The 26757-nt window shown below is 36.7% G+C and overlaps 1 protein-coding gene across 5 annotated transcripts in view; it reads left to right on the top strand.

The window, feature by feature from the left end:
- TASP1 (taspase 1) overlaps nt 1-26757 on the top strand; it is a 237528-nt gene that overhangs the window by 23127 nt on the left and 187644 nt on the right. For all 5 annotated transcript variants that reach the window (XR_011246719.1, XM_060031247.1, XM_060031246.2 and 2 more), the window contains one exon: nt 19716-19836. Coding sequence is in view for 4 of the 5 variants with exons in the window: in XM_060031247.1 (XP_059887230.1) it covers nt 19716-19836 (121 nt within the window). In the remaining variant the exon portion in view is untranslated. The remainder of the gene's footprint in view (nt 1-19715; nt 19837-26757) is intronic.

Below are 26757 nucleotides of genomic sequence, written 5' to 3'. Positions count from 1 at the left end.
AAAAAATGAACTGTCACAGATAATAAAACTGGGTATTCAACATACTATATTTGACTCAACTGTTCACAGAGTGTGATGCAAACAAATGTTCTCTTAACTTACATCCAGCATGGCTAAAATATTACTTTAACACATGTTAAAAGTAGAGCACTGTAACTATTTGGCTAGATACAATTCCGGGCTGTCTGAATTGAGTAATTTCCTCAGGCATTCCAACTTTGATCAACCACAGCACGAACTTTTAGCATGTCTGTAAAGCAGCCAGTGCATCTGTAAATATGTCCCGAGGTAGAGAGAAAAGAGAGAATGCCAAAAAAGAAAGAATACTTTCTGTCGTTAAGGAGCAGTTACAGAATGAAAATGGAAAGTTTTTGTTTCCCTAGGAACTCTTTTTAGATGATTGAGCCTCTGATGTCTAAGTATGCCCTGTGGTTCTGTATTAATGAATGAAAGATACTTCATTTGGGCCTAGTAGAAATGTTTTCTGGCTAACTCTGCTGAAACGTACTGGTTAGAGTTCATTTATTCTTAAACTTTCCAGTCTTTGTTAATATAGTATTAATTGGCTAAAAACCTAAACATACACAATAGCATGTATCTCAGTAAATCATGTCTTAATTGTTTATAGCTAGTATTTGGGTGAAAATATTCTTATATGACCCTGTTTTAGAGAATAACTCTAAGAACAGGCAGCGCCACTGCAGAAGTAATCTCTTTGCTTTCACCACATGGAGGAAAATAGGTTTTTCTGGGTTTTATCTTCAGTGACCTGGAAATGAATTTGCAAATATCTACTGGTTTCTGTACACAAACTAGGATAATTTATAATGGTAAATTGCCCTCTTGGACACAGCATGCTTATATCACATGCATGTAACTTCCTTGGGGATATTTTAAGGTGTAATAAACAACTATTTGCAAACTGGGTGTTAAGTTGGATAATATGGCTTGCTTCTTTCTGACCTTGTTTTCCGTAGTCCTAGGATAGCAGATACCATGACCTCCAATTAGCTCCAGTTGTGAAAAATCTGCTTTTTAGGTCAACATTGTACCAAACATCAGGAGGAATCCATCATCTTGTAATTTCTTATAATTTCTTGTAATTTCTATGTTGTTATTGTCCACATTGTCCAATTAGTCAGTCATGGAAAACACGGTTAATCAGTTAAGTAAAATTTACCAATAGTGAAAAAGTTTTATTGTAGTTTCATACTCTTTTCATTGAGTGTTTTTTCAGAACTAGACAAAGGGTAGTATAGTTCGTAGATTTACACCCTTTAAGCACATTCCCTATATCCCAAAAGAGGTACAGAGAAGTGGTGGACAGGCAAGTTGGAGAGGAAGATGGAAAGGCAAGGCCTGGGTGAGCTAATGTGACTTTCAGAGGCAGGGACTTGAACGGATTGCTAAGTTGGTTACCTTGTTGCTGTTTCCTGAATGCCATAATTTCTTCAAAATTCAATACTTTTTAAATTTCATGAGCCTACTGCTTTGAATTTAAAAATCACTAAAGTTCACGCTGAGAACGTGAGAGCCAACTTTTACAAAAACTATGTGATATTTGGTATCCAGTTTATAGATAGGTTCTCAGTATCCGTTAATTATTTTCCCTGATTATCTCTTTGTCATTTTTTTTTGGTGTTACTCAACATGATTCCCCCCCCCCCCCCCCCGCCCCATGTAACTGTATAAATTTTGTGTGTGTTTGGGTGTTTTTGGTTTGTTTGTTTTGCTCCAAATTTCTAGCTCCAAAGAGAATACTGTGTTTTTTCTCATCATTTTGACAATGGCAATTCACCATTGTATAAAGTTGTAGATGAAGTTGTCTATACTAATGGTGATCAAGGTAGTCTTGAGAAAAATAACATGATATTTCATCATTCTTCTTGTGGATTCTGGGTAGAAAGCTTGTCTGACTCATTTTGGAGGAGCAAAAAAGTATTATAAATTCCAATTGTCATAATCAGAAGATAAGTGGCATTTCTGACCACTAACCTGGCTCTCAGTTAAGTGTGTTGACACAGGGTAGTTAGTCTACAACACAGATTAAATGGCTTACTTCTGTATTTATCATTCTTCTTGTTTAAGTAGTAAGAAGTACAAATATTCAATATTTTCCGTATTCAGCAAGGCATGAGAATGAAATCATGATCTGTTGTTGGGACTGGCATTTGTGTCGAAGAGCTGCTTTGCCTAAAATCTGTATTATGTGGAAAACTGAAGACTTACCAAAACTGAGAGTTTGTATCTGGAGAAGCATGAGACCTTATTAACCTTTACAAAGTGAGATTGCAGAAGAGACAGTTTACAGATGTGTGTTGATTGGTCCATAGACAAGTTCTTAAAAATTGGAATTTGTTGTGAACATTTAAAATCAGGAGACTCATAAAAACCTGGATTTCTAACTTCTTTTGAAAAAAAGTGAGATCTGGTCACATGGAACATGCATTCTCTGAGGGTTGCAGTCTGCCAGGGCTGAGCGACAGCTGCCCCTTTTGAGTATAGGAAGCTGTGTAACTAAAACTATTTTTCAGCTCAAGGTACAGATGGAAATAAGGCTTGGACAGATATGCCAACTTTTGTGTTGTTGGAAGGCTGAGAGAATGAACTGATGATTTAATTGGCCTCAGTTTTTTGCTCTAGAGTTTGCAAATTGTTGCAACAGGAATTTCTACCAAAAGTAAGAATAAGACTGGAATGAGCTTTGATTTGATTATTTAATATTGGAATTGGACTAAGGTATTAACTTATTATTTTGAAAATGAACTTCAAATCAAACTAAAGACTTTTCAAAAAATTTCCCACTGAAGTAATTTGAACCAGAACCAAGGTATATCACTCCAAAGAGTTTGAGCTGGAGCAGAAGCAGATCAAAATACTCTGTGACCTGGCTAAGCATGAACTAAATTGTTCCTTTATTTACTTCTAGTTCCAGAAGTAAAATATTATTTTCAGTGATTGTGGTGAAGAATGTACCAGAAATGACCATAAGTACAAGCATGTTGCACTGATTTCTGAACTTTGTCTTGCTAACCTCCTAAAGGATATTTAGCTTCCAACATCATTTGTCTTATCTTGATTCCATTAATTCTTGATGGAAAACATACTAAGGAAAATAATTGCTTTGTGCATAATATTTGTGGCTACATCTGTGATGATTACCTGGAAACTTTTGTATTCCTTTCACCATTGGCTCTCCCACATTTTATTAATCTTTTTTCCAGTTCATCTCATTTTTCTCCAGTAAAAGTTGAACCCTGCTTCCCAGAGTGATTAGCTTTTGTAGCCTCTCATGACTCACCTGTGCTTTCTTACTCTCCACCTCCTCTGTGCTGTTGCTCACAGATGCCTTTACAAGCCTCCTCAAGGTAGGGTTCAAGGAGAAAGTGAAGTTAAGCAGCTTGTGGAGTTCATGTAGATTGGAGTTTCTCAAGGAGAGGGCCATGGTCCAGCTGAATCAGAATCACTTGAGGTAGCTTGTTCCAAAAAAAAAAAAAAAAAAGAAGAGTCCCTACCTTTACCCCACATGACCTAGGTCAGAATCTATGGGGACAGGAGTCTGGAAATTTTCATTCTTCTGATTAAAAAAAAAAACTTTTAGCTTTGAAATAATTGTAGATTCACAGCAGTTGTAAGAAATAATACAGAGAGATCCCTTGAGTCCTCTACCCAACACTGATAACCTTTTTTTAAAAAAAAATTTGCCATTAATCTTTTATCTAAAATAATTTACACTATAGTTTCAAAACTTTTTATTAAAGTATAGTATACATATAGAAAAGCATACACATTTATGGTACAGGGGCAGCTCCTTGAAGTTTTTGGAGTGAACCAGCACCCAGATTAGGAAACAACATTTGCAGCCCTCCAGAAGGCCCCTTCTGCCCCTTCCAGTCACTCCAGGGTAAAGCCTGTTCTGAAATGAAATCATGCAGTACGTATTCTTTTGTGTCTGCCTTTTTTTGTTTAATTCATAGAATGCAAAAGGTGAAATTCAAAGAACACAAAATTAGTCATTTTAAAGTAAATAATTCAGTGGCATTTAAACATTCATAATATCGTGCCACCACCACCTCTGTCTTGTTTCAAAATACTTTTCACTCCCCAAAGGGAAGCCTGTACCCATTAAGCAGTTGCTCTGTATTCCCTCCTCCCCAAATCCCTGGCAACCACCAATCTGCTTTCTGTCTCCCTGGATTTACCTATTCTGGATATTTCATATAAATGGAATCATACAATATGTGACTTTGTGTGTCTTCTTTCACTTAGCATAATATTTTCAAGGTTCTTCCACATTGTAACATGTATCAGTGCTTCATTCATTTTTGTGGAATATTATTCAACATTATTCATTTATATACCACAATTTGTTTATCCGTACATCCATTGATGGACACTTGGGTGGTTTCCATTCTTTTGCTGTGAATAGTGTTTGCTATGAATAGTGAACAGTGTTCCTGTGAACATTCCTGTACAAGTGTTTGTTTATCAAGTTACTGGGTCATATGCTAATTCTTTTTTTGTGTGTATTTTATTTGTTTTTTGAATTATATTTTATTTTTAATACAGCAGGTTCTTATTAGTTATCTATTTTATACATATTAGTGTATATATGTCAATCCCAATCTTCCAATTCATCCCACCACCACCAACCGCCTCCCCGCCCCACTTTCCCCCCTTGGTGTCCATATGTTTATTCTCTACATCTGTGTCTCTGTTTCTGGCTTGCAAACCGGTTCATCTGTACCATTTTTCTAGATTTCACATATATACATTAATAAACAATATTTGTTTTCCTCTTTCTGACTTAATTCACTCTGTATGACAGTCTCTAGGTCTATCCACGTCTCTACAAATGACCCAATTTTGTTCCTTTTTATGGCTGAGTAACATTGCATTGTATATATGTACCACATCTTCTTTATCCATTTGTCTGTGGATGGGTATTTAGGTTGCATCCATGACCTGGCTATTGTAAATAGTGCTGCAGTGAACACTGGGGTGCATGTGTCTTTTTCAATTATGGTTTTCTCTGGGTATATGCCCAGTAGTGGAATCTCTGAGTCACATTGTAATTGTATTTTTAGTGTTTTAAGGATCCTCCATACTGTTCTCCATAGTGGCTCTATTGATTTACATTCCCACCAACAGTGCAAGAGGGTTCCCTTTTCTCCACACCGTCTCCAGAATTTGTTGTTTGTAGATTTTTTGATGATGACCATTCTGACTGGTGTGAGGTGATACCTAATTGTAGTTTTGATTTGCATTTCTCTAATAATTAGTGATGTTGAGCATCCTTCCATGTATTTTTTGGCAATCTGTATATCTTCTTTGGAGAAAATTCTATTTAGATCTTCTGCCCATTTTTTGATTGGGCTTTTTTCTTTTTTAATATTGAGCTGCATGAGCTGTTTATATATTTTGGAGATTAATCCTTTGCCCGTTGATTCGTTTGCAAATATTTTCTCCCATTCTGAGCATTATCTTTTCTTCTTGTTTATAGTTTCCTTTGCTGTGCAAAAGCTTTTAAGTTTCATTAGGTTCCATTTGTTTATTTTTGTTTTTATTTCCATTATTCTAGGAGGTGAGCCCAAAAAGACCTTGCTGTGATTTATGTCAAAGAGTGTTCTTCCTGTGTTTTCCTCTAAGAGTTTTACAGTGCCCGGTCTTACATTTAGGTCTCTAATCCATTTTGAGTTTATTTTTGTGTATGGTGTTAGGGAGTATTCTAATTTCATTCTTTTACATGTAGCTGTCCAGTTTTCCCAGCACCACTTATCGAAGAGTCTGTCTTTTCTCCATTGTATATCCTTGCCTCCTTTGTCATAGATTAGTCGACCATAGGTATGTGGGTTTATCTCTGGGCTTTCTATCCTGTTCCATTGACCTATATTTCTGTTTTTGTGCCAGTACCATATTGTCTTGATTGCTGTAGCTTTGTAGTATAGTCTGAAGTCAGGGAGTCTGATTCCTCCAGCTCCGTTTTTTTTCCCTGAAGATTGCTCTGGCTATTCGGGGTCTTTTGTGTCTCCATACAAATTTTAAGATTCTTTGTTCTAGTTCTGTAAAAAAATGCCATCGGGGGCTTCCCTGGTGGCGCAGTGGTTGAGAGTCCGCCTGCTGATGCAGGGGACGTGGGTTCGTGCCCCAGTCCGGGAAGATCCCACATGCCGTGGAGCGGCTGGGCCCGTGGGCCATGGCCGCTGAGCCTGTGCGTCCGGAACCTGTGTGCCGCAACGAGAGAGGCCACAGCAGTGAAAGGCCCACGTACTGCAAAAAAAAAAAAAAAAAAAAAAAAAAAAAATGCCATTGGTAATTTGATAGGGATTGCATTGAATCTCTAGATTGCTTTGGGTAGTATAGTCATTTTCACAATACTGATTCTTCTAATCCAAGAACATGGTATATCTCTCCATCTGTGTCATCTTTGATTTCTTTCATCAGTGTCTTATAGTTTTCTGAGTACAGGTCTTTTGTCTCCTTAGGTAGGTTTATTCCTAGGTATTTTATTTTTTTGTTACAGTGGTGAATGGGATTGTTTCCTTAATTTCTCTTTCTGATCTTTTGTTGTTAGTGTATAGGAATCCAAGAGATTTCTGTGCATTAATTTTGTATCCTGCAACTTTACCAAATTCATTGATTAGCTCTAGTAGTTTTCTGTGGCATCTTTAGAATTCTCTATGTATAGTATCATGTCATCTGCAAACAGTGACAGTTTTACTTCTTCTTTTCCAGTTTGTATTCCTTTTATTTCCTTTTCTTCTCTGATTGCTGTGGTTAGGACTTCCAAAAGTATGTTGAATAGTAGTATGTTTGAATACTTTGAATAAAGTATGTTGAATAGTAGTGGTGAGAGTGGACATCCTTGTCTTGTTCCTGATCTTAGAGGAAATTATTTCAGTTTTTCACCATTGAGAATGATGTTTGCTGTGGGTTTGTCGTATATGGCCTTTGTTATGTTGAGGTAGATTCCCTCCATGCCCACTTTCTGGAGAGTTTTTGTCATAAATGGGTGTTGAATTTTGTCAAAAGCTTTTTCTGCATCTATTGATATGATCATATATATTTTTTTTTGTTTAAAACATCTTTATTGGAGTATAATTCCTTTACAATGGTGTGTTAGTTTCTGGTTTATAACAAAGTGAATCAGTTATACATATACATATGTCCCCACATCTCTTCCCTCTTGTGTCATATGGTTTTTATTATTCAATTTGTTAATATGGTGTATCATATTGATTGATTTGCATATATTGAAGAATCCTTGCATCCCTGGGATAAATCCCACTTGATCATGGTGTATGATCCTTTTAATGTGTTGTTGGATTCTGTTTGCTAGTATTTTGTTGAGGATTTTTGCATCTATATTCATCATTGGTATTGGTGTGTAATTTTCTTTTTTTGTAGTATCTTTGTCTGGTTTTGGTATCAGGGTGATGGTGGCTTCATAGAATGAGTTTGGGAGTGTTCCTTCCTCTGCAGTGTTTTGGAAGAGTTTGAGAAGGATGGGTGTTAGCTCTTCTCTAAATGTTAGATAGAATTCACCTGTGAAGCCATCTGGACCTGGGCTTTTGTTTGTTGGAAGATTTTTAATCACAGTTTCCATTTCAGTGCTTGTGATTGGTTTGTTTATATTTTCTATTTCTTCCTGGTTCAGTCTTGGAAGGTTATACCTTTCTAAGAATTTGTCCATTTCTTCCAGGTTGTCCATTTTATTGGCATAGAATTGCTTGCAGTAGTCTCTTACTGTGCTTTGTATTTCTGTGGTGTCCATTGTAACTTCTTTTTCATTTCTAATTTTATTGATTTGAGTCCTGTCCCCCTTTTTCTTGATGAGTCTGGCTAAAGGTTTATCAATTTTGTTTATCTTCTCAAAGAACTGTCTTTTAGTTTTATTTATCTTTTCTGTTGTTTTCTTTGTTTCTATTTCATTTATTTCTGCTCCGATCTTTATGATTTCTTTCCTTGTACTTCTTCGGGTTTTGTTTGTTCTTCTTTCTCTAGTTCCTTTAGGTGTAAGGTTAGATTGTTTATTTGAGATTTTTCTTGTTTCTTGAGGTAGATTGTATTGCTATAAACTTCCCTCTTAGAACTGCTTTTGCTACATCCCATAGGTTTTGGATCATCGTGTTTTCATTACATTTGTCTCTAGGTATTTTTTGATTTCCTCTTTGATTTCTTCAGTGTTCTCTTGGTTATTTAGTAACGTATTGTTTAGCCTCTATGTGTTTGTGTTTTTTACGTTTTTTTCCCTGTAATTGATTTCTAGTCTCTTAGCATTGTGGTTGGAAAAGATGCTTGATATGATTTCAATTTTCTTAAATTTACTGAGGCTTGATTTGTGACCCTAGATGTGATCTATCCTGGAGAATGTTCTGTGTATACTTGAGAAGATGTAATCTACTGTTTTTGGATGGAATGTCCTATAAATATCGATTAAATCTATCTGGTCTATTGTGTCATTTAAAGCTTGTGTTTCCGTATTAATTTTCTGTCTGGATGATCTCTCCATTGGTGTAAGTGAGGGGTTAAAGTCCCCCACTATTGTGTTACTATCGATTTCCTGTTTTATAGCTGTTAGCATTTGCCTTATGTATCGAGGTGCTCCTATGTTGGGTGCATATATATTTATAATTGTTATGTCTTCTTCTTGGATTGATCCCTTGATCATTATATAGTGTCCTTCCTTGTGTCTTTTAACAGTGTTTGTTTTAAAGTTTATTTTTTCTGATATGTGTATTGCTACTCCAGCTTTCTTTTGATTTCCCTTTGCATGGAATATCTGTTTCCATCCCCTCACTTTCAGTCTGTATGTGTCCCTAGGTCTGAAGTGGTCTCTTGTAGACAGCATATATATGGGTCTTGTTTTTGTATCTATTCAAAAGCCTGTGTCTTTTGGTTGCAGCCTTTAATCCATGCACATTTAAGGTAATTATTGATATGTATGTTCCTGTTACCATTTTCTTAATTGTTTTGGGTTCGTTTTTGTGAGTCCTTTTCTTCTCTTGTCTTTCCCACTTAGAGAAGTTCCTTTAGTGTTGGTTGTAGAGCTGGTTTGGTGGTGCTGAATTCTCTTAGCTTTTGCTTGTCTGTAAAGCTTTTGATTTCTCCATTGAATCTGAATGAGATCCTCGCTGGGTACAGTAATCTTGGTTGTAGGTACTTCCCTTTCATCACTTTAAATATGTCATGCCACTCCCTTCTGGCTTGTAGAGTTTCTGCTGAGAAAACAGCTGTTAACCTTATGGGAGTTCCCTTGTATGTTGTCATTTTTCCCTTGTAGCTTTTAATTATTTTTCTTTGTCTTTAATTTTTGTCAGTTTGATTACTATGTATTTCAGCATGTTTCTCCTTGGGTTTATCCTGCCTGGGACTCTCTGCACTTCCTCGACTTGGGTGGCTATTTCCTTTCCCATATTAGGGAAGTTTTTAAGTATAATCTCCTCAAATATTTTCTTGGGTCCTTTCTCTCTCTCTTCTCCTTCTGGGATCTCTATAATGTGAATGTTGGTGCATTTAGTGTTGTCCCAGAGGTCTCTTAGGTTGTCTTCATTTCTTTTCATTCTTTTTTCTTTATTCTGTTCTGCGGCAGTGAATTCCACCATTCTGTCTTCCAGGTCACTTATCTGTTCTGCCTCAGTTATTCTGCTATTGATTCCTTCTAGTGTATTTTTCATTTCAGTTATTGTATTGTTCATCTCTGTTCGTTTATTGTTTAATTCTTCTAGGTGTTTGTTCTTTAATTCTTCTATGTCTTTGTTAAACATTTGTTGCATATTCTTGATCTTTGCCTCCATTCTTTGTCCGAGGTCCTGGATCATCTTCACTATCATTATTCTGAATTTTTTTTCAGGAAGGTTGCCTATCTCCACTTCATTTAGTTGTTTTTCTGGCATTTTATCTTGTTCCTTTATCTAGTACATAATCCTCTGACTTTTCATTTTGTCTATCTTTCTGTGAATGTGTTTTTTGTTCCACTGGGTGCAGGACTGTAGTCCTTCTTGCTTCTGCTGTCTGCCCTCTGGTGGATGAGGCTGTCTAAGAGGCTTTGCAAGCTTCCTGATGGGAGGGACTGGTGATGGGTGAGGCTGGGTGTTGCTCTGGTGGGCAGAGCTCAGTAAAACTTTAATCCACTTCCCTGCTGATAGGTGGGGCTGAGTTCCCTCCCTGTTGGTTTTTTGACCTGAGGCAACCCAGCACTGGAGCCTAGAGGCTCTTTGGTGGGGCTAATGGCAGACTCTGGGAGTGCTTATGCCAAGGAGTACTTCCCAGAACTTCTGCTGCCAGTGTCCTTGTCCTTGCGGTGAGCCGCAGACACCTCCCCCTCCCCCGACCCGCCACCCCGCCTCTGCAGGAGATACTCCAACACTAGCAAGTAGGTCTGGTTCAGTCTCCTATGGGTCACTGCTCTTTCCCCCTGGGTCCTGATGTGCACCCTACTTTGTGTGTGCCCTCCAAGAGTGGATTCTCTGTTTCCCCCAGTCCTGTTGAAGTCCTGCAATCAAATCCCAGTAGCCTGCAAAGTCTGGTTCTCTGGGAATACCCCTCCTGTTGCTGGACCCCCAGGTTGGGAAGCCTGATGTCGGGCTCAGAACCATTACTCCAGTGGGTGGGCCTCTGTGGTATAATTGTTCTCCAGGTTGTGAGTCACCCACCCAGCAGTTGTGGGATTTGATTTTATTGTGATTGCGCCCCTCCTACCGTCTCATTGTGGCTTCTCCTTTGGCTTTGTATGTGGGGTATCTTTTTTGGTGAGTTCCAGTGTCTTCCTGTCATGATTGTTCAGCAGTTTCTGTGTTTAACTTTTTGTGAAATCAGCAGACTGTTTCCACAACAGCTGAGCCATTTTACACTACCAGCGGCACTGTACAAGTGCTACCATTTCTCCATGTTCTTGCTGGCACTTGCTGTTTTTTGTTTTTGTGATTATAACCATCCTCATGGGTACAAAGTGGTACCTCATTGTGACTATGGTTTTTATTTCTCTATGAATAATGATGTTGAACATCTTTTTACGTGCTTGCTGACCATTTGTATTCTTCTTCAGGTAAAAATGTCTGTTGACGTCTATTCAAGTCCTTTGTTCATTTTATAATTGGGTTCTTTTTTGGTTGTTGTTATTGAAAGTTATAGGAGTTCTTCATATATTCTTGATGCTATACTACTATTGCATTTCTCTGTCAGTCTGAAATTACATCAGATTAACACTTAAAAGGAAAAATATATTGTAACTACCCCTGTGGTTTTTTTGTCTCCCCCTTATAGCCCTCTTGCCATGCCCAGTACTTCCTATTTCCTGTCCTGTTTTGTTTTTCTTCATCATATTTACTGCTATCTAATAAGCTATCTAATTTATTTAATTTCTTATTGTCTGTCTCCCTTAGCTAGAATTCTGGCTCCATGTGGACAGTGATATTTTTCTGTTTTGTTCATTTCTATATCCCCGTGTGTTAGGTCAAGGATTAACAAACCATGGCCTGAAAGCCAAATCTGGACTGTTGCCTGTTTTTGAATGGCCTGCAAACTAAGAATGGTTTTGCCTTTTTTAAATGGTTGAAAAAAACTCCAAAGAAGAATAGTATTTCATGACTCCAAAAAATTATATGAAATTCAAATTTCAGTGTTTATGATGAAGTTTCATTGGAACACGGCCATGCTCAGTCATTTGTGTATTTTCTCTGGCTGCTTTTCATGTTACAGAGGCAGAGTTTAGTAGTTGTAGAGTTGTCTGTGTGGCCAAGCCTGAACTATATAACATATCTGGCTCTTTACAGAAAGATTTGCCTGGCACATAGATGAACCATAATTTTTTGTTGAATGAATGGATGAATCTTAGCCTATACCACCACAGAGGAATCTAAATTGGAAATCTTTCAGCAATCTGGTCTTGAAAATTTGAGCTTAATTGGCTGCTTAATAAAAATATCCTCAATGATTGTTTGGTAATACATTTTCATTGGCTTCTCTTCATCCTATAAATAGTGAGAATTGATGATGAAATACCAGGGAGTTTGTAATTGTTAGGATAGTGTCAGGTAGGATAGGTTTATTGTACAATTTTTACTAGTGTTAGTTTGAAAAAGACTATAACAACATGGAGTATACATCCTGTGTTTATTATTCTATTTAAAAATGATTCAAGAAATTGTTTCAAAAGCAGTTCCAGTTTTTCCCTCATTAGCTTTAGATTAATAAAACTACCTGCTTATTAATGAAGGCAATAGTAAAAATAATTTTGATATCTTAGCATACTTAATTTTGAATAAGAAAGTGTATTATCACGTAATTTCATTCTACTGTTGAATTTGCCCTTGATTAACAAGGTATGAATACTAACATATTAGTAATTTCCTGTAAATGTCTAACTTCTCCTTAAAGGAAGATTGGAAATTGGACAGACATAAATCATTTTATATAAAAATGATTTTACAATGTGCCAGTCCAGTTTTTGTACAACATTTGAAAACTAAATTGTTTGCATCTGTAAGTGCTGTTAATAGAGGTCTCATAATAGATCCCCAGAGGTACAGTATACCCCATAGCCTTGCAAACAGTTCTTATTTTATGCTTTCAGCAGAGGACATTAAATGGGTAATACAGGTTGTGGTTTAGAGTGAAAGAGTAATGCTTTGCAGATCTTTGCCTTGGCTCGGTGTTTCCAAATTTCATTAATAAGAAAGGGTTTCCACGTCATGGTGGGTGTGTAGCTCTTGATTCACCTCTTGGCTTTCCTGCCCTCTCTTTGCTGGGTTAAGCAAAGTGATCTTGTTTTTTAAAGCTTTGTCTCCTTTGAAAGTTATAAGTAAACTTAAAAAATATTTTGCTTTTAAAATGTTATCTTTTAGAAACTGAAAATTCTGTTGCCTGAATTTATTTCATTTCTCTTGTTTCAACTGTGAAAAGATTGGATTCTTAATACTCTATTACATTTTTCTGGCATTTCTTTATAGCAGTAACCTGTAGGAATCAGTAAGTATCAGCTTGCTTAAGGGCTTATAGTACACAGTGATCAGTTATTCTATTTATATCTATTTGTAATTAACTCCTATTCATTCTGCAAATATTTATTGAGTACCTACTGTGTACCAAGCATTACTTTAGACATTGGGATACAACACCTAAAAAGACAAATTATTGTACTTTATAGGGCTTACATTCTGTGGGGAGAATTAGACAATTATATATAATGTCAAGTAGTAAAAAGTACCATAGAGAAGAATAAGATAGTAAGAGAAAAAATCATTGGGGAAGGTTGGGGAAATGCTAAGTCAGTATGGGGAGGACTGACCTGCCCAGAGATGTCACATGAACAAGATGGGGGAGAAAGCCATGCAAACAAAGGTGTCGGGGAAGGGAGTCTTGGGTTTGAAGGGAAAGTCTCTTCTTATCCCAGTTTATTCTTCTTTCTAGTACTACCGTCATGGGACATCAGCTATTTATATATGCAGACATACGTGTATGTGTATGTTTCTGTATACACACACACACACACACAAACACACACACACACACACACACACACACACACACCCCCACACAGAGTCTTTATTTACTGCCTCTTTCCCCTACTATAATTGCTCACTAAGCTCAGCATTTCAAAATGTAAAAGCCCTCAGGTGAGAGTGTTCCTCTTGTGCAAGAATTACAAGGAGGCATGTGGCTGGTGCATAGTAAGGGAGAGGAAGAGAGGGGCCAGATCACGTAGGGCCTTGTAAACCTTGGAAAGTAAGACTTTAGATGTTATTCTAAAGTATGACAGGAAACCATTGCAGGTTTTTGAACAGGGGAGTAAACAGGGTTTTAAAAGGATCGCTGGCTACTGATTGGATATAATGATTGCTAGTTGTACAAAATGATTCAGCTCAGAAAATCAACAACAAATGACCGTATAAAAAGCTTATGTACATTATAAGGGGAAAGTTAGTATATGGGGTGGTCAGTTTATACTGAGTGATAAGTACAATTTTTTTTCAGTTTTATTGAAATATAATTTATATACAACAAAATGCACCAATTTTAAGTGTACAATTTGATGAGTTTTGACAAATGTAACTACCAATGTAACTACCAACTCAATCTCGACATATAACATTTCCATCACCCCCAAAATTCTCTCATAATGCCTGTCTGCAGTGGATCCCCTCCTCTCAGCCACCCCTGGCAACTACTATCTGCTTTTTTCATAATTTGGCCTTTTCTAGAATTTGGTATAAATAGAATCATACATTATGTGGCCTTTTGTGAGTGGCTTCTTTCACTTAGCATAATGCTTTTGAGATTCATCCATATTGTTGGGTAAATTAGGAATTTGTTCCTTTTATTGCTGAATAGTGTTTCATTGTATTGATATATCACAATTTGTTTATCCATTTACCAGTCGATGAGCATTTGTGTTGTTTCCCTCTTTTGGCCGTTCTGATTAAAGCTGATATGAACATTTTCATTCAAGTCTTTATGTGGACATATGCTTTCATTTTTCTTGGATAAATAGTTAGGAGTAGAATTGCTGGATCTATGGTAAGTGTATGCTTAACTTTAAAGAAACTGCCAAACTATTTGCTATTTTTATTCTTACTAGCAGTGTATGAGGGTTACGGTTGCTCTACTTTCTTGCCAAAACTCACTATTGTTGGCCTTTTAAATCTAACCATTTTAGTGGTATCTTGTGGTTTCAATTTGCATTCCCTAATGACTAATGATATTATACATATTTTCATGTATTATTTGCAATCTGTTCATGAAATTGTTTGCCCATTAAAAACTTTGGATTGTCTTACTGAGTTGTATGATTTTTTTATATATACTGGATACAAGTCCTCTACCTTTATGTTTTGTAAAATTTTTCTCCCAGGCTGTGGCTTGATATTTTAAAATAAAGTTTTAATTTTAGAACGGTTTTAGATTTATAGAAAAATTGAGAAGCTAATACAGAGAATTCCAGTACACCCAATACCTCATCTTCCCTATTAGCGTCTATATTAGTATGGTACATGTTTCACGGTTAATGAACCTGTATTAACACATTATTATTAACTAAAGTCCATATTTTTTTGGATTCTTTAGTTTTACCTAATGTGAAAATCTTTTTTTGTTCCAAAGTGTTTTTCACCTTAGGTTATGTTTTTCATCTCTAGAAGTTTGATTAATTTATTTTTTCATAGCTTCTTTTTCTTATCTTCATGTTTTCCTATATGTACTTGAACATATAGAGTATGTTTGTGAAAGCTAGTTTAACATTGTTAGTTAACATTAGAATTGTTTGCTAGTTCTATCATCTGTCATTTATAGGTCTGTTTTTGTGTGGTAATTTCTTCTGGTTATGAGGCATAGTTTTCTGCTTATTTGAATGCTGGTCATCTTTGGTTTTTTTTAAACACTGTATTTTACATCTTTGGGAGTTGGATATTGTAGTATTTCTTCAAATATTGTAGGACTTTGTTCTGGGACACTGTTGTGTAAATCATTTTGATCCTTTTGAGGCTTTTTTTTTTTTTTTTTTTTTTTTTTTTTTGTGGTACGCGGGCCTCTCACTGTTGTGGCCTCTCCCGTTGCAGAGCACAGGCTCCGGACGCGCAGGCTCAGCGGCCATGGCTCATGGGCCCAGCCACTCTGCAGCATGTGGGATCTCCCTGGACTGGGGCACGAACCCGCGCCCCCTGCATCGGCAGGCGGACTCTCAACCACTGCGCCACCAGGGAAGCCCTTGAGGCTTCTTTAAAACCTTGTTAGTGCAAGTCTAAAGTAGCCTTGTTTCTAGGGCTGATTTGGCCCAACTCTAGACGGTACCTGAGACTTTTCCTGATGTCCTCACTCTGGCTGATGGGAACATGACTTATTCTCCCCTCTGTGTGAGCTCCAGGGATTGCTCAGCTTACTCTTTTCCAGGGGTTCTTTCTTTGGTCTTGTAGCTTCCTCACAAGTGTATGTAGGCTAATACTCATTTAAAGTCTCAGGGTCCTGCAGGCCTCTGGCATTCTCTCCGTGTAGCTTCCTCCTCTTTGCACCCTGTACTGCATATTCTAGCCTTTCCGGCCTCCGTGAACTCATAACTTTGTCTCCTCAACTCTGGAAGAATGTTGGCTCTTTTTTGGGTTCCTCTTCCCTGTGCTGTGGGCTGAAAAGTATCTCTAGGGATTAAGTGGAGGCACCTGATTTGTGTCTGTTTTTCTCAGGATCACAGTCCTGTGCTGGCTATTGAATGAAGTCTGTCTGTTTCATATATTTTGTCTGATTTTCTAGTTAGGAGGACAAATATGATCCCTATTATGCCTTCAAAGTCAGAAGCAGAAGTTCAGTAGACACACTTTTGAAGTTATAAATGTATTTTGAAGTAGGAGAAGTATTTTTGAAAAAAAATTGCTTCTAATATATCCTTTAATTTTCTCATATCCCTTTTTCTTAGGTGTTTTTGAAATGTCAAATTTAAACATTGGGCAAGAGTTATTTTTAGAATAATTTAGTTCACTTTGTGATTTTTAACTTTGTATTATATTGAAATTAATTTTGCAGAGCTTATTTGCTGATATATCCCATTTTAAAGATTGTTGAAATGGCATATATACTGTTATGATCTTGTACATATATTTTGGGAATGACTAAATATGATGCTTTAAATTTTTCTCACATTTCAGTTCCTTTCTCACATACTTTGAAAGATATATGTGATTAGGCAAGGGAGGTTATGTAGAGTAAAAAAAAAAAAAACCCTTGTAATATGGTGATAATTTACTTGTGCTTACTTGTACAGTCTCTCTGTTCAGTGTCATGAGGCTTCTGACCTGGGTCTTTATATGTTTGGATATATGGGTTCAGGCTTTTGAGCACGAGCCACCCGCTCTTGCTTGGCCCTGCCTGCAGTAAACCTTTCTCTGCCGCTCCCCCAATATACATACATACATATATGTATGTGTGTGTGTGTGTGTATATATATATATATATATATATATATATATATGAAATAATCCAGGGCAAGGATTCAGTCTTTATCTGTTCTAAATCATAGTCCTTATTTAGTTGTGATCTCTTTCCCAGTATTTAGTTGTGAATTGATTTAGGTAGAATATTCACTTGGAAGGCCTTATTCAAACTCGTTACAATTAATTACGCAATTTCTTTCCTTCGTCTTATAAAATGCCCCGTTTTTATTAATGGTTTTATTTATCTCTCAAGTTTGGAAGTTCTGGTCCTTTTCTCTTTCTTTCTATTTCCTTTTCCCTGCTGCTGTCATTTCATATCAAGTGGTTAATGTTTCAAGCCTGCATTGTAAAATAGCCTCCAGTTTGGTCTGATTTCAGTTTCCTCTCCTTCCTTTTCATATATCAATAATATGTGAATGTCAGTTTATGTTTCCTTGGCCAATATACTCATCTTGACTTTTTCTTCTACAGAAAGCTTGAATGGCTTCTCATTATTTTCCCAATCAAGTCCAGATTCTGATGAGTGGCATGGAGCAATCTCCATATTTGGCTCCAGCCAACCATGTTTCCTAAATGTGTCTTCTGTGACTCTGACGATTTACGGCTGCCTATGTGTTGCTCCCTGCATATCCACCAAGTGGAATTTTCTAGCTCCCTGACCAGTCTTTGGTTTTGTTTTACATCCTTCAGGAAGTCTGCTATTAACTTCTTCATCTTATACTGGGCCATTTCCTTTTGAATCCTCAAAGTACTTATTGTTTGTATCACTCACTTTCTATTTAATTATACAGACCTTTTGTTGTTTTCCAGTCTGTGATCTTCTAAAATTCTGTGGACAATTAGATTTTCTAACTGCATTAGAACAAAAGCCCTGGTCTCAAATACCTGACCCCTTTGCTCAAGTTATAGGTACACATTAGGGAGGTCTTAATGTTGTGGTCAGTTTTCCTTGGATCCAGGAAACTGGGGACATTTGTAGATAATTTTGGGCATTTGGTGATCTTTAGGTTGGTAAAGAATTGCCCTGGTTTCCTAGATAATATTGGTCTTAGCTTAGAACATAGTTAATTTTTCTGCATTGACTGTGATTTCTGACTCAGATACTCTCTTGCGTTTGGATATCTAATTGTCCCAGCACCATTTATGGAAAAGACTATACTTTCTTTTCTCTTTTTTTTTTAATACAGTAACTGAAACTTTATTGTATATATATTTTCACTTACTAAATTGCTGAACCCAGTAAAGAAGTATTTGTTTTCTGCTTTTTTAAAAAAATTAATTTTTATTGGAGTATAGTTGATTTACAATGTTGTATTAGTTTCTGCTGTACAGCAAAGTCAATCAGTTATACATGTACATATATCTACTCTTTTTTAGATTCTTTTCCCATATAGGTCATTACAGAATATTGAGTAGAGTTCCTTTTGCTATACAGTAGGTTCTTATAAGTTATCCTTTCTTTATTGAATTGTTTTGGCATCCCTGATGAATTGGCCATAAGTGTAAGGCTTATTTCTGGACACTTCTATTGCATTGATCTATGTCTATCCTTAGCTATATGTCCATATCACACTGTCTTGATTACTTTAATTTGTAGTAAGTTATAAAACCTAGAAGTGTGAACCTTCAATTTTTAAAAGAAAAAAAGTGTTTTTCTTTTAAAAATTGTTCCAACTATTCTTAGTTCCTTGCATTTCCATATGAATTGTAAGATCAGTTTGTCAATTTTTGTAAAAAACGGCAGCTAGGATTTGATAAGGGATTGTGTTGAATCAGACCAATTTGGGGAGTATTGCCATCTTAAAGATATTAAGTCTTCTGTTCTATGTACATTGATGTCCTTCCATTGACTTAGGTCTTTAATTTCTTTAAAACATGTTTTATAGTTTTTACTGTACACCTCTTACGCTTCTTTTGTTAAATTTATTCCTATTTTATTCTTTTTGATGTTATTGTAAATTGAATTGTTTTCTTAATTTCATTTTCAGATTTTTCATTACTAAGGTATAGAAATACAACTGATTTTTGCATATTGAGCTTATATCTTGCAATCCTGTTGAACTTTTTTATTAGTTCTCATAGTTTTTTAGTGGAGTTTTTAGGATTTTTTGTATACAGGATCATGTCATCTTCCAATAGAGGTAATTTTACTTCTTCCTTTCTAATCTAGATGCTCTTTGTTTTTCTTTCTTGCCTAATTGTCTTGTTCAGAATATCCACTATAATGCTGAAAAGAAGTGGTAAGAGTGAACATTGTTGTGTTGTTCCTGATCTTAGGGGAAAGGGTCTTTCACCATTAAATATGATGTTAGCTTTGGACTCCTGTAGATGCCCTTTATCATGTTAAGGAAGTTCCCTTCTATTTCTAGTTTGTTGAGTGTTTTTCTCATGAAAGGGTATTGGATTTTGTCAAATACTGTTTCTCTATTAATATGATCATGTTTTAAAAATTTGTTTTATTCTTTATTTTAGTAACATGGTGTATTACAATGAGTTTCAGATATTAAACCAAACTTGCTTTCCTGAAATCCCTCGTGTTCATGGTGTTTAATCCTTTCATATTTTGCTGCATTTGCTTTCCTTGAGGATTTTGGTGTCAATATTCACAAGGTATATTGTCCTGTAGTTTTCTTTCCTTATGATATCTTTGCTTTGTTTTGGAATCAGGGTTGCACTGGTATCATACAATGAGTTGGGAAGTGTTCTTTCCCTTTCTAGTTTTTGGAAGAGTTTATGAAGTGTTGACATTAATTCTTCTCTAAGACTAATGGTATTTTAATGTTTGTTTTTATCTTTTAGGATTCTCCTTTTACAAATGCAGGAATGGGATCTAATCTAAATCTCCTGGGTGAAATTGAGTGTGATGCCAGCATAATGGATGGAAAATCCCTGAATTTTGGAGCTGTTGGAGCATTGAGTGGTATGTGAACATTATAACACATTATCTCTATTCTTAGAAAAAACCTGAATATTACCATTTCATTCCTCCTAAAGACTTAGCTCAATTGTTTTCTTCATTCTTACTTGGAATAGTGTTGAAAACAAACATTGTTTTCTTTTATGGAATTTAAAACAGAAAATGTTACCTACAGATAGAAAGAAAACAGTGAAATAGCTTATGTCCAAGTCTTTGGTTAGAGTTTGATCATTCTCCTCCATCTCCTCAAGAGATTACAGAGATGTAAAATGGGAGTTAGGATATTCTATTAGTTTTGCAATTATTTGAATACACAAATAATATATTTTTATTGTTAAAAACTTCAAATGATATAAATAAAATTTACCTTTGGTCTTCCAAATCTTCCCTTCCAAAAGTCTCCTTAGGAGGTTTAACCAGTAAAATAATGTGCATTTATCCATATTTATATGTAAGAGAAACATAGTTTTGCACATATTTAAAAAAAATCAATGTACATATTATTATGAAACTTTCTTGTTTTCTTTTTGCGGTACGCGGGCCTGTCAGTGCTGTGGCCTCTCCGGTTGCGGAGCACAGGCTCCGGACGTGCAGGCTCAGCGGCCATGGCTCACGGGCCCAGCCGCTCCGCGGCATGTGGGATCTTCCTGGACCGGGGCACGAACCTGTGTCCCCTGCATCGACAGGCGGACTCTCAACCATTGCGCCACCAGGGAAGCCCTCTTTTTTTCTTTAAATGGGATGTCTTGGAGATTTTTTCCACATCAGTACATATAAGATACAAATGTTTTGCTGTTTATTTATTAAACAAAATATACATGAAGGGCACAGATTTTTGAAAAAAATATATGTTTTTGGAGTATAGTTGATTTACAATGTTGTGTTAGTTTCTGCTATACAGCAAAGTCAATCAGTTATACATATGTCCACTCTTTTTTAGATTCTTTTCCCATATAGGCCATTACAGAATATTGAGTAGAGCTCCTTTTGCTATACAGTAGGTCCTTATTGGTTATCTATTTTATATATAATATTATGTATATGTCAATCCTAATCTCCCAGTTTATCCCTCCTCCCCTTCCCCCTGGTAACCATATGTTTGTTTTCTACATCTGTGACTATATTTCTCTTTTATAAATAAGTTCATTTGTACCATTTTTTAGATTCCACATATAAGCGATTTTAAGTATAAAACTTCATTAATTTCTAGATGTATATAGCCATGTAAACCACCACCAAATCAAGACATAAAACATTTCCATGTCAAAATATAGAACATTTCCAAACTCCCAGAAGGGTTCTTTATGCCTCTTCCTAGTTTATACCTCTTGTACTCTCCTCCTACCCATTCCCCCTTGTCCATTAATTCTGACTTTAGGCACCATAGATTAATTTGCCTGTTCTTCAGATTCCTATGAATGGAATCGTACACCTCTGTGTCTGGTTCCTTTTGCTTAATGTTATGCCTGTGAGATTGATTTATGATTTGTGTCATAGTAGTTTTTTCTTTTGTGTTAATAGCATTTTATTGCATGTATATAAAATAACTTATTCTCTTGGTGGATATTTAAATAATTTCTAGTTTTTGACTGTTATGAATAAAACTCCAGTGCATATTTTTGTGCATGTCTTTTGGTAGGCATATGCACTTATTAATATTTCCCTTGAATACAAACCTAGGATTTGGAATGGTAAGTTTAAGTACATATGTACTTTGCTTTAGAAGATACTGTCAGACAGTTTTAGAAAGTAGTTGTTACAATCTATACTCCCACAATGTATGAGCATTTCAGTTACTCTGCATCCTTGCCAATGTTTGATACTGTTATTCTTTTTAAAATTTAGTCATTTTGATACGTGTGTAGTGGTATTATTGTTTTAATTTGAGTTTCTCTGGTGACTAATGATATTGAGAACCGTCTCATATGCTTATTGGCCATTTAGATGTCCTTGTTGTGCAGTGTGTTCAAGTCTTTTGCATACTTTTTTTTTGCGGTATGCGGGCCTCTCACTGTTGTGACCCCTCCTGTTGCGGAGCACAGGCTCCGGACGTGCAGGCTCCGGATGCGCAGGCTCAGCAGCCATGGCTCACGGGCCCAGCCGCTCCACGGCATGTGGGATCTTCCCAGACCGGGGCACGAACCCGTGTCTCCTGCATCGGCAGGCGGACTCTCAACCATTGCGCCACCAGGGAAGCCCCTGCATACTTTTTATTGGATTTTTAAAAAATTTATTTGTTGGAGTACCTTATATATTTTTCATACAGATCCTTTGTCAGATACATGTATTGTGAATATCTGCTCCCAGTCTGTTGCTCACTCTTCTAATGAAGTTTAAGTTATCAACCTTTAATGTTATGGTTAATTTTTATTGTATTTTGTTTAAGAAATCTTTGCCTACCCAAAGTTTTGAAGGTAGCTTCCACTGTTTTCTTTTAGTAGTTCTATTGTTTTTAACCCTTCACATTTAGCTTTCTTATCAAGCTCAGATTAATTTGAGTGAAGTATGAACCGAAATTAACTTTTTGCCCTCTTATGGATATCCAAATGACTCATTGCTATTGTCAATAGAAAGGACAGTTCTTTCCTCATAGAATTGTGTTGGCAAATCAGGTGACTGTATGTGTAATGGTTTGTTTCTATACCTTCTATTCCATTAATCTGTCTATTGCCAGTCCCACACTGTCTTGATTTCTATAGCTTTATATTGTATTTTGATAATTTGATAGTGTAAGACTTCCAACTTCCTTTTTCTTTTTTTTCTTTACAGTTGTATTGGCTATTCTTTTCTTTTTTTTTTTTTTTTTTTTTTGCGGTACGTGGGCCTCTCACTGTTGTGGTCTCTCCCATTGAGGAGCACAGGCTCCGGACGCGCAGGCTCAGCAGCCATGGCTCACGGGCCTAGCCGCTCCGTGACATGTGGGATCTTCCCGGACCGGGGCACGAACCCGCGTCCCCTGCATCGGCAGGCGGACTCTCAACCACTGCGCCACCAGGGAAGCCCTTTTTTTTTTTTTTTTTTAATAAATTTATTTTTGGCTGTGTTGGGTCTGGGCTTTCTCTAGTTGCGATGAGCGGGGGCTACTCTTTGTTGCGATGCGTGGGCTTCTCATTGCGTGGCTTCTCTTGTTTCAGAGCACGGGCTCTAGGCATGCAAGCTTCAGTAGTTGTGGCACATGGGCTCAGTAGTTGTGGCTCGCGGGCTCTAGAGCGCAGGCTCAGTAGTTGTGGCGCATGGGCTTAGCTGCTCCACAGCATGTGGGATGTTCCCAGACCAGGGCTCGAACCCATGTCCCCCACATTGGCAGGCGGATTCTTAACCACTGTGCCACCAGGGAAGCCCCTGTATTGGCTATTCTAAGTTTATGGCATTTTCATAAAATTTTTAGAATCAACTTGTCAATGTCCATAATAAAACCCTGCTGAGATTTTGACTGGTATTGCATTGAATGTATAAAACCATATGTGGACAACTGACATCTTAACAATATTGCATATTCCTGTTCATGAACATGAAATATGTGCATTTGTATAAATATTATTCATTTCTTTCTCAGCAATGTTTTATGGTTTTTAGTATAGATGTCTTATATACCCTTTTTATTAGATTTATTCTAGATATTAAGTTTTTTTGATGGCTATTGTAAATATATATTTTAAAAATTAATATACAGTTATTTTTGTATTTAGAAATACAGTTGAGTTTTGTGTATTGGACTTATATTCAGTGGCCTTGATGACTTCACTTATTAATTCAAGCAATTAGAAAAATAGATTCTCTTGTAATTTCTATATACACAGTCACATCTTTGAATCATGGCAGTTTTTTTTTTTCCTTTCTAATATTAAAAATTTTTTTTTCTTGCATTATTGTGCTGGCTCTGACACTCGGTGCAATATTGAATATAAGCGGTGATAGTGTACATCCTTGCTTTGTTCCTGGTCTTAGAGGGAGAGCATTAGATATTTCACCATACTGTGTGCTGGTAGCTGTAGGATTTTCATAAATGCTCTTTATCAGATTGAGGACATTTCCTTCTAGTCTTAGTTTGCTGATAATTTTTATTTTGAATGGGTTATTGAATATCATTAAGTGTTTTTCTGCATCTTTGGCTTTTCTTTTTTATTTTGTTACATATGATGGAATTTATGGTTGATTTTTGAATGTTAAACCAACTTTTCATTCCTGGCATAAAGTCAGGATTGTAATTTTTTATCTTTTTCACATTCCACTGGATTTGATTTACTGATGTTTAAGATTTTGACATCTATGTTTATATAATAGATTGGCTTTAATTTTACTTTCTTAAAATATTCTTTTTAGATTTTGGAATCATGTTATGGCTGGCCTCATAAAATGAGTTGGGATTTTTTTCTCCTCTGTTCTTTGAAAGAGTGTGTGTACAACTGGAATGTTTTTTAATTGTTTGGAAAATGCATTAGTTATTTTGAATCATTGGAGTTTTCTTTGTGGGAAGTTTTAAATAAATGGGATTCAATTTCTTTACCAGTTACAAGATTATCTATATTTTTTCTTACGTGTGTTTCCCAAGGAATTTGTCTTTTTCATAGGAGTTGTCAAATTTATTTGCCTAAAGTCTTTATTGACTTCCAGTTTAATGTCACTGTGGTTAGAGAATGTATTCTGAATGGTTCCAACCCCTTGAAACTTTCTGAGACTTGCTTTATGGTTCAGCTTATGGTGTATTTTGATGAATGTTCCATGTGAACGTCAAAAGAGTATTCTGCAGTTGTTGGGTGTGTATTCTATGTATGTCAACTAGGTCAATTTGCTTATTCATTGTTCCAATCTTCTGTATCTTTTCTGATTTTTGTGATAGGTAAGAACAGCATTTCAATTAGTTTTAATTTCTTTTATTATGAGGTTTTATTGGTATTTAATGAAATTTCATATTTTTAAAGGCCATTAGCATTTCTCTGTGAACTGTTTATACTTCTTGTGTGGCTTGCCTTTTACCTCTGTTTATAACATGCTTTATCATATTGGAATTTAAAATTTTATTTGTCAAACTTATTACTTTCCCTTTTGTGGCTTTTGTATTTTACATTTCTTAAGGTTTATCTCACTCATAACTGTAACTATAGTCACATTTTCTTCAAATACATGTGTAATTTATTTTTCATTGGCTTCTTGAATGCATTGTTTGTTGATCAATTTCTGAATTGATCAGCAAATTGTCCCTATATAATTTATTGAATAACAACAGTAACAATAATATTAAGTACCATTTATTGGGTTAGTATTACATACATACCATGCAATGTTCTCCAGTAGTTCATGTATGTTAAATCATTTAGTTCTCATGATAACCTTCTGAGGTCAGTACTTTTATCCCCATTTTATAGGTGAGGAAACTGAGCCACAGGAGAGATTTAGTAATTTGTCCAAGGTTACTGTGTCAGTCTGGGTCCACCTAGGGGACAGAAACCACACAGCAGTTTAAACAGGAGAAGCTTAATGTAAAGGGCAGAGGGAGACTACCCAGGTAAGGATAAAGTTGGAAGGGAGTTCAGACCTCACAGAAAAAGGTGTGGCTGCAGCTGACTGTTTGACAGCCCACTTTTTTGCTGGGTTACCCAGGCCACAGTCACTGTGAGAGCAGAAACAATCCTGGGGGCCTTAGGCTGATAGGTGGGCACACAGAGGCCAGGAAGCCATGGGAATTAAACCTTTGTTTGCAGGATGAGGATTGGGCTTTTGGCTCCCTAGACAGCCAGCCCCACAGGATGCTTTGCTATGGGGCTGAGGAGAAGGTGTGGGGATCAGTGACTTGAGCTGGGCCTGGTCCTGTTCTTTCTGGGGCTGTCAGCTATGCTGCTGTGGCCTGAATCAGGAGTTGGGGAAAACATGGTAGCCAAATGCTGGAGAAAGCTGCACCCCGCAAGCACTTAGCACTGGAGAGAACCTTGTGGACCAGATAGTGAGAATAACTGGTGCTCTCCTGGAGCCTGGCTGGCAGGCCACCTTTTCCTCCTGCATGGTGTCTCCAGTGCCCTCTACTGACAGAGCTGACCTGTGTGCCAGCTGGCAAAGGAAACATAGTTAAAAGGCCCATATCCACTTTCACCCATAAGGCAACCAAGGGTGAATTTATAGCTGAGAAGCGATAAATTGATAGCTGGTTTCTGACTCCCATCACTCTGTGTTCTTTCCACCTCTCATAGATAGTCCATCCGTTTTCCTATTCATTTGAAATACTATCTATATCATGTATTAAATAGCCACATGCACATGTGTTTGTGTCTCAACTTCAGCTTTATTCTATTCCATTGATATATTTGTCTATTTTGTACCCAAACCACACTCAATTAGAATAGCTTTTAATAAAAAATGGTTATCTTGTAAGGTGAATACCTCTTCGTTTTTTTACAAAAAATTTTTTTTCATTTTTTTTCCTGATGAATTTAAGAGTCAGCTTGTCATGCATCATAGAAATCCTTTTGAAGCTTTGATGGAGAATTTATAGCTTTGAATTTGTAAGTTAATTTGGTAATTATTAATGTCTTTACAATACTGTATCATCACATACAGAAATAAATTTATTTTAAGAGCTAGTACAGGGCTTCCCTGGTGGCGCAGTGGTTGAGAGTCCGCCTGCTGATGCAGGGGACATGGGTTCGTGCCCTGGTCCGGAAAGATCCCACATGCCGCTGAGCGGCTGGGCCTGTGAGCCATGGCCGCTGAGCCTGCGCGTTTGGAGCCTGTGCTCCGCAATGGGAGAGGCCACAACAGTGAGAGGCCCGTGTACCGCAAAAAAGAGAGAGTACAGAGATCTAACCTTTTCCTTTCTTTGCTACTTCATACATTCTTTGGGGGGGCAGAGAAGTTTTTGGTGTTTAGCTAAATATCTAGTTCTGTTTTAAGGCAATCTGGTGACCTTAATTTGAGGTTTTTAGTCTCTTT

The sequence above is a fragment of the Delphinus delphis genome, chromosome 15 (assembly GCF_949987515.2).
Source record: "Delphinus delphis chromosome 15, mDelDel1.2, whole genome shotgun sequence".
In the NCBI taxonomy this organism is placed as follows: Eukaryota; Metazoa; Chordata; class Mammalia; order Artiodactyla; family Delphinidae; genus Delphinus; species Delphinus delphis.
This window is presented reverse-complemented; position numbering and strand designations above follow the sequence as displayed.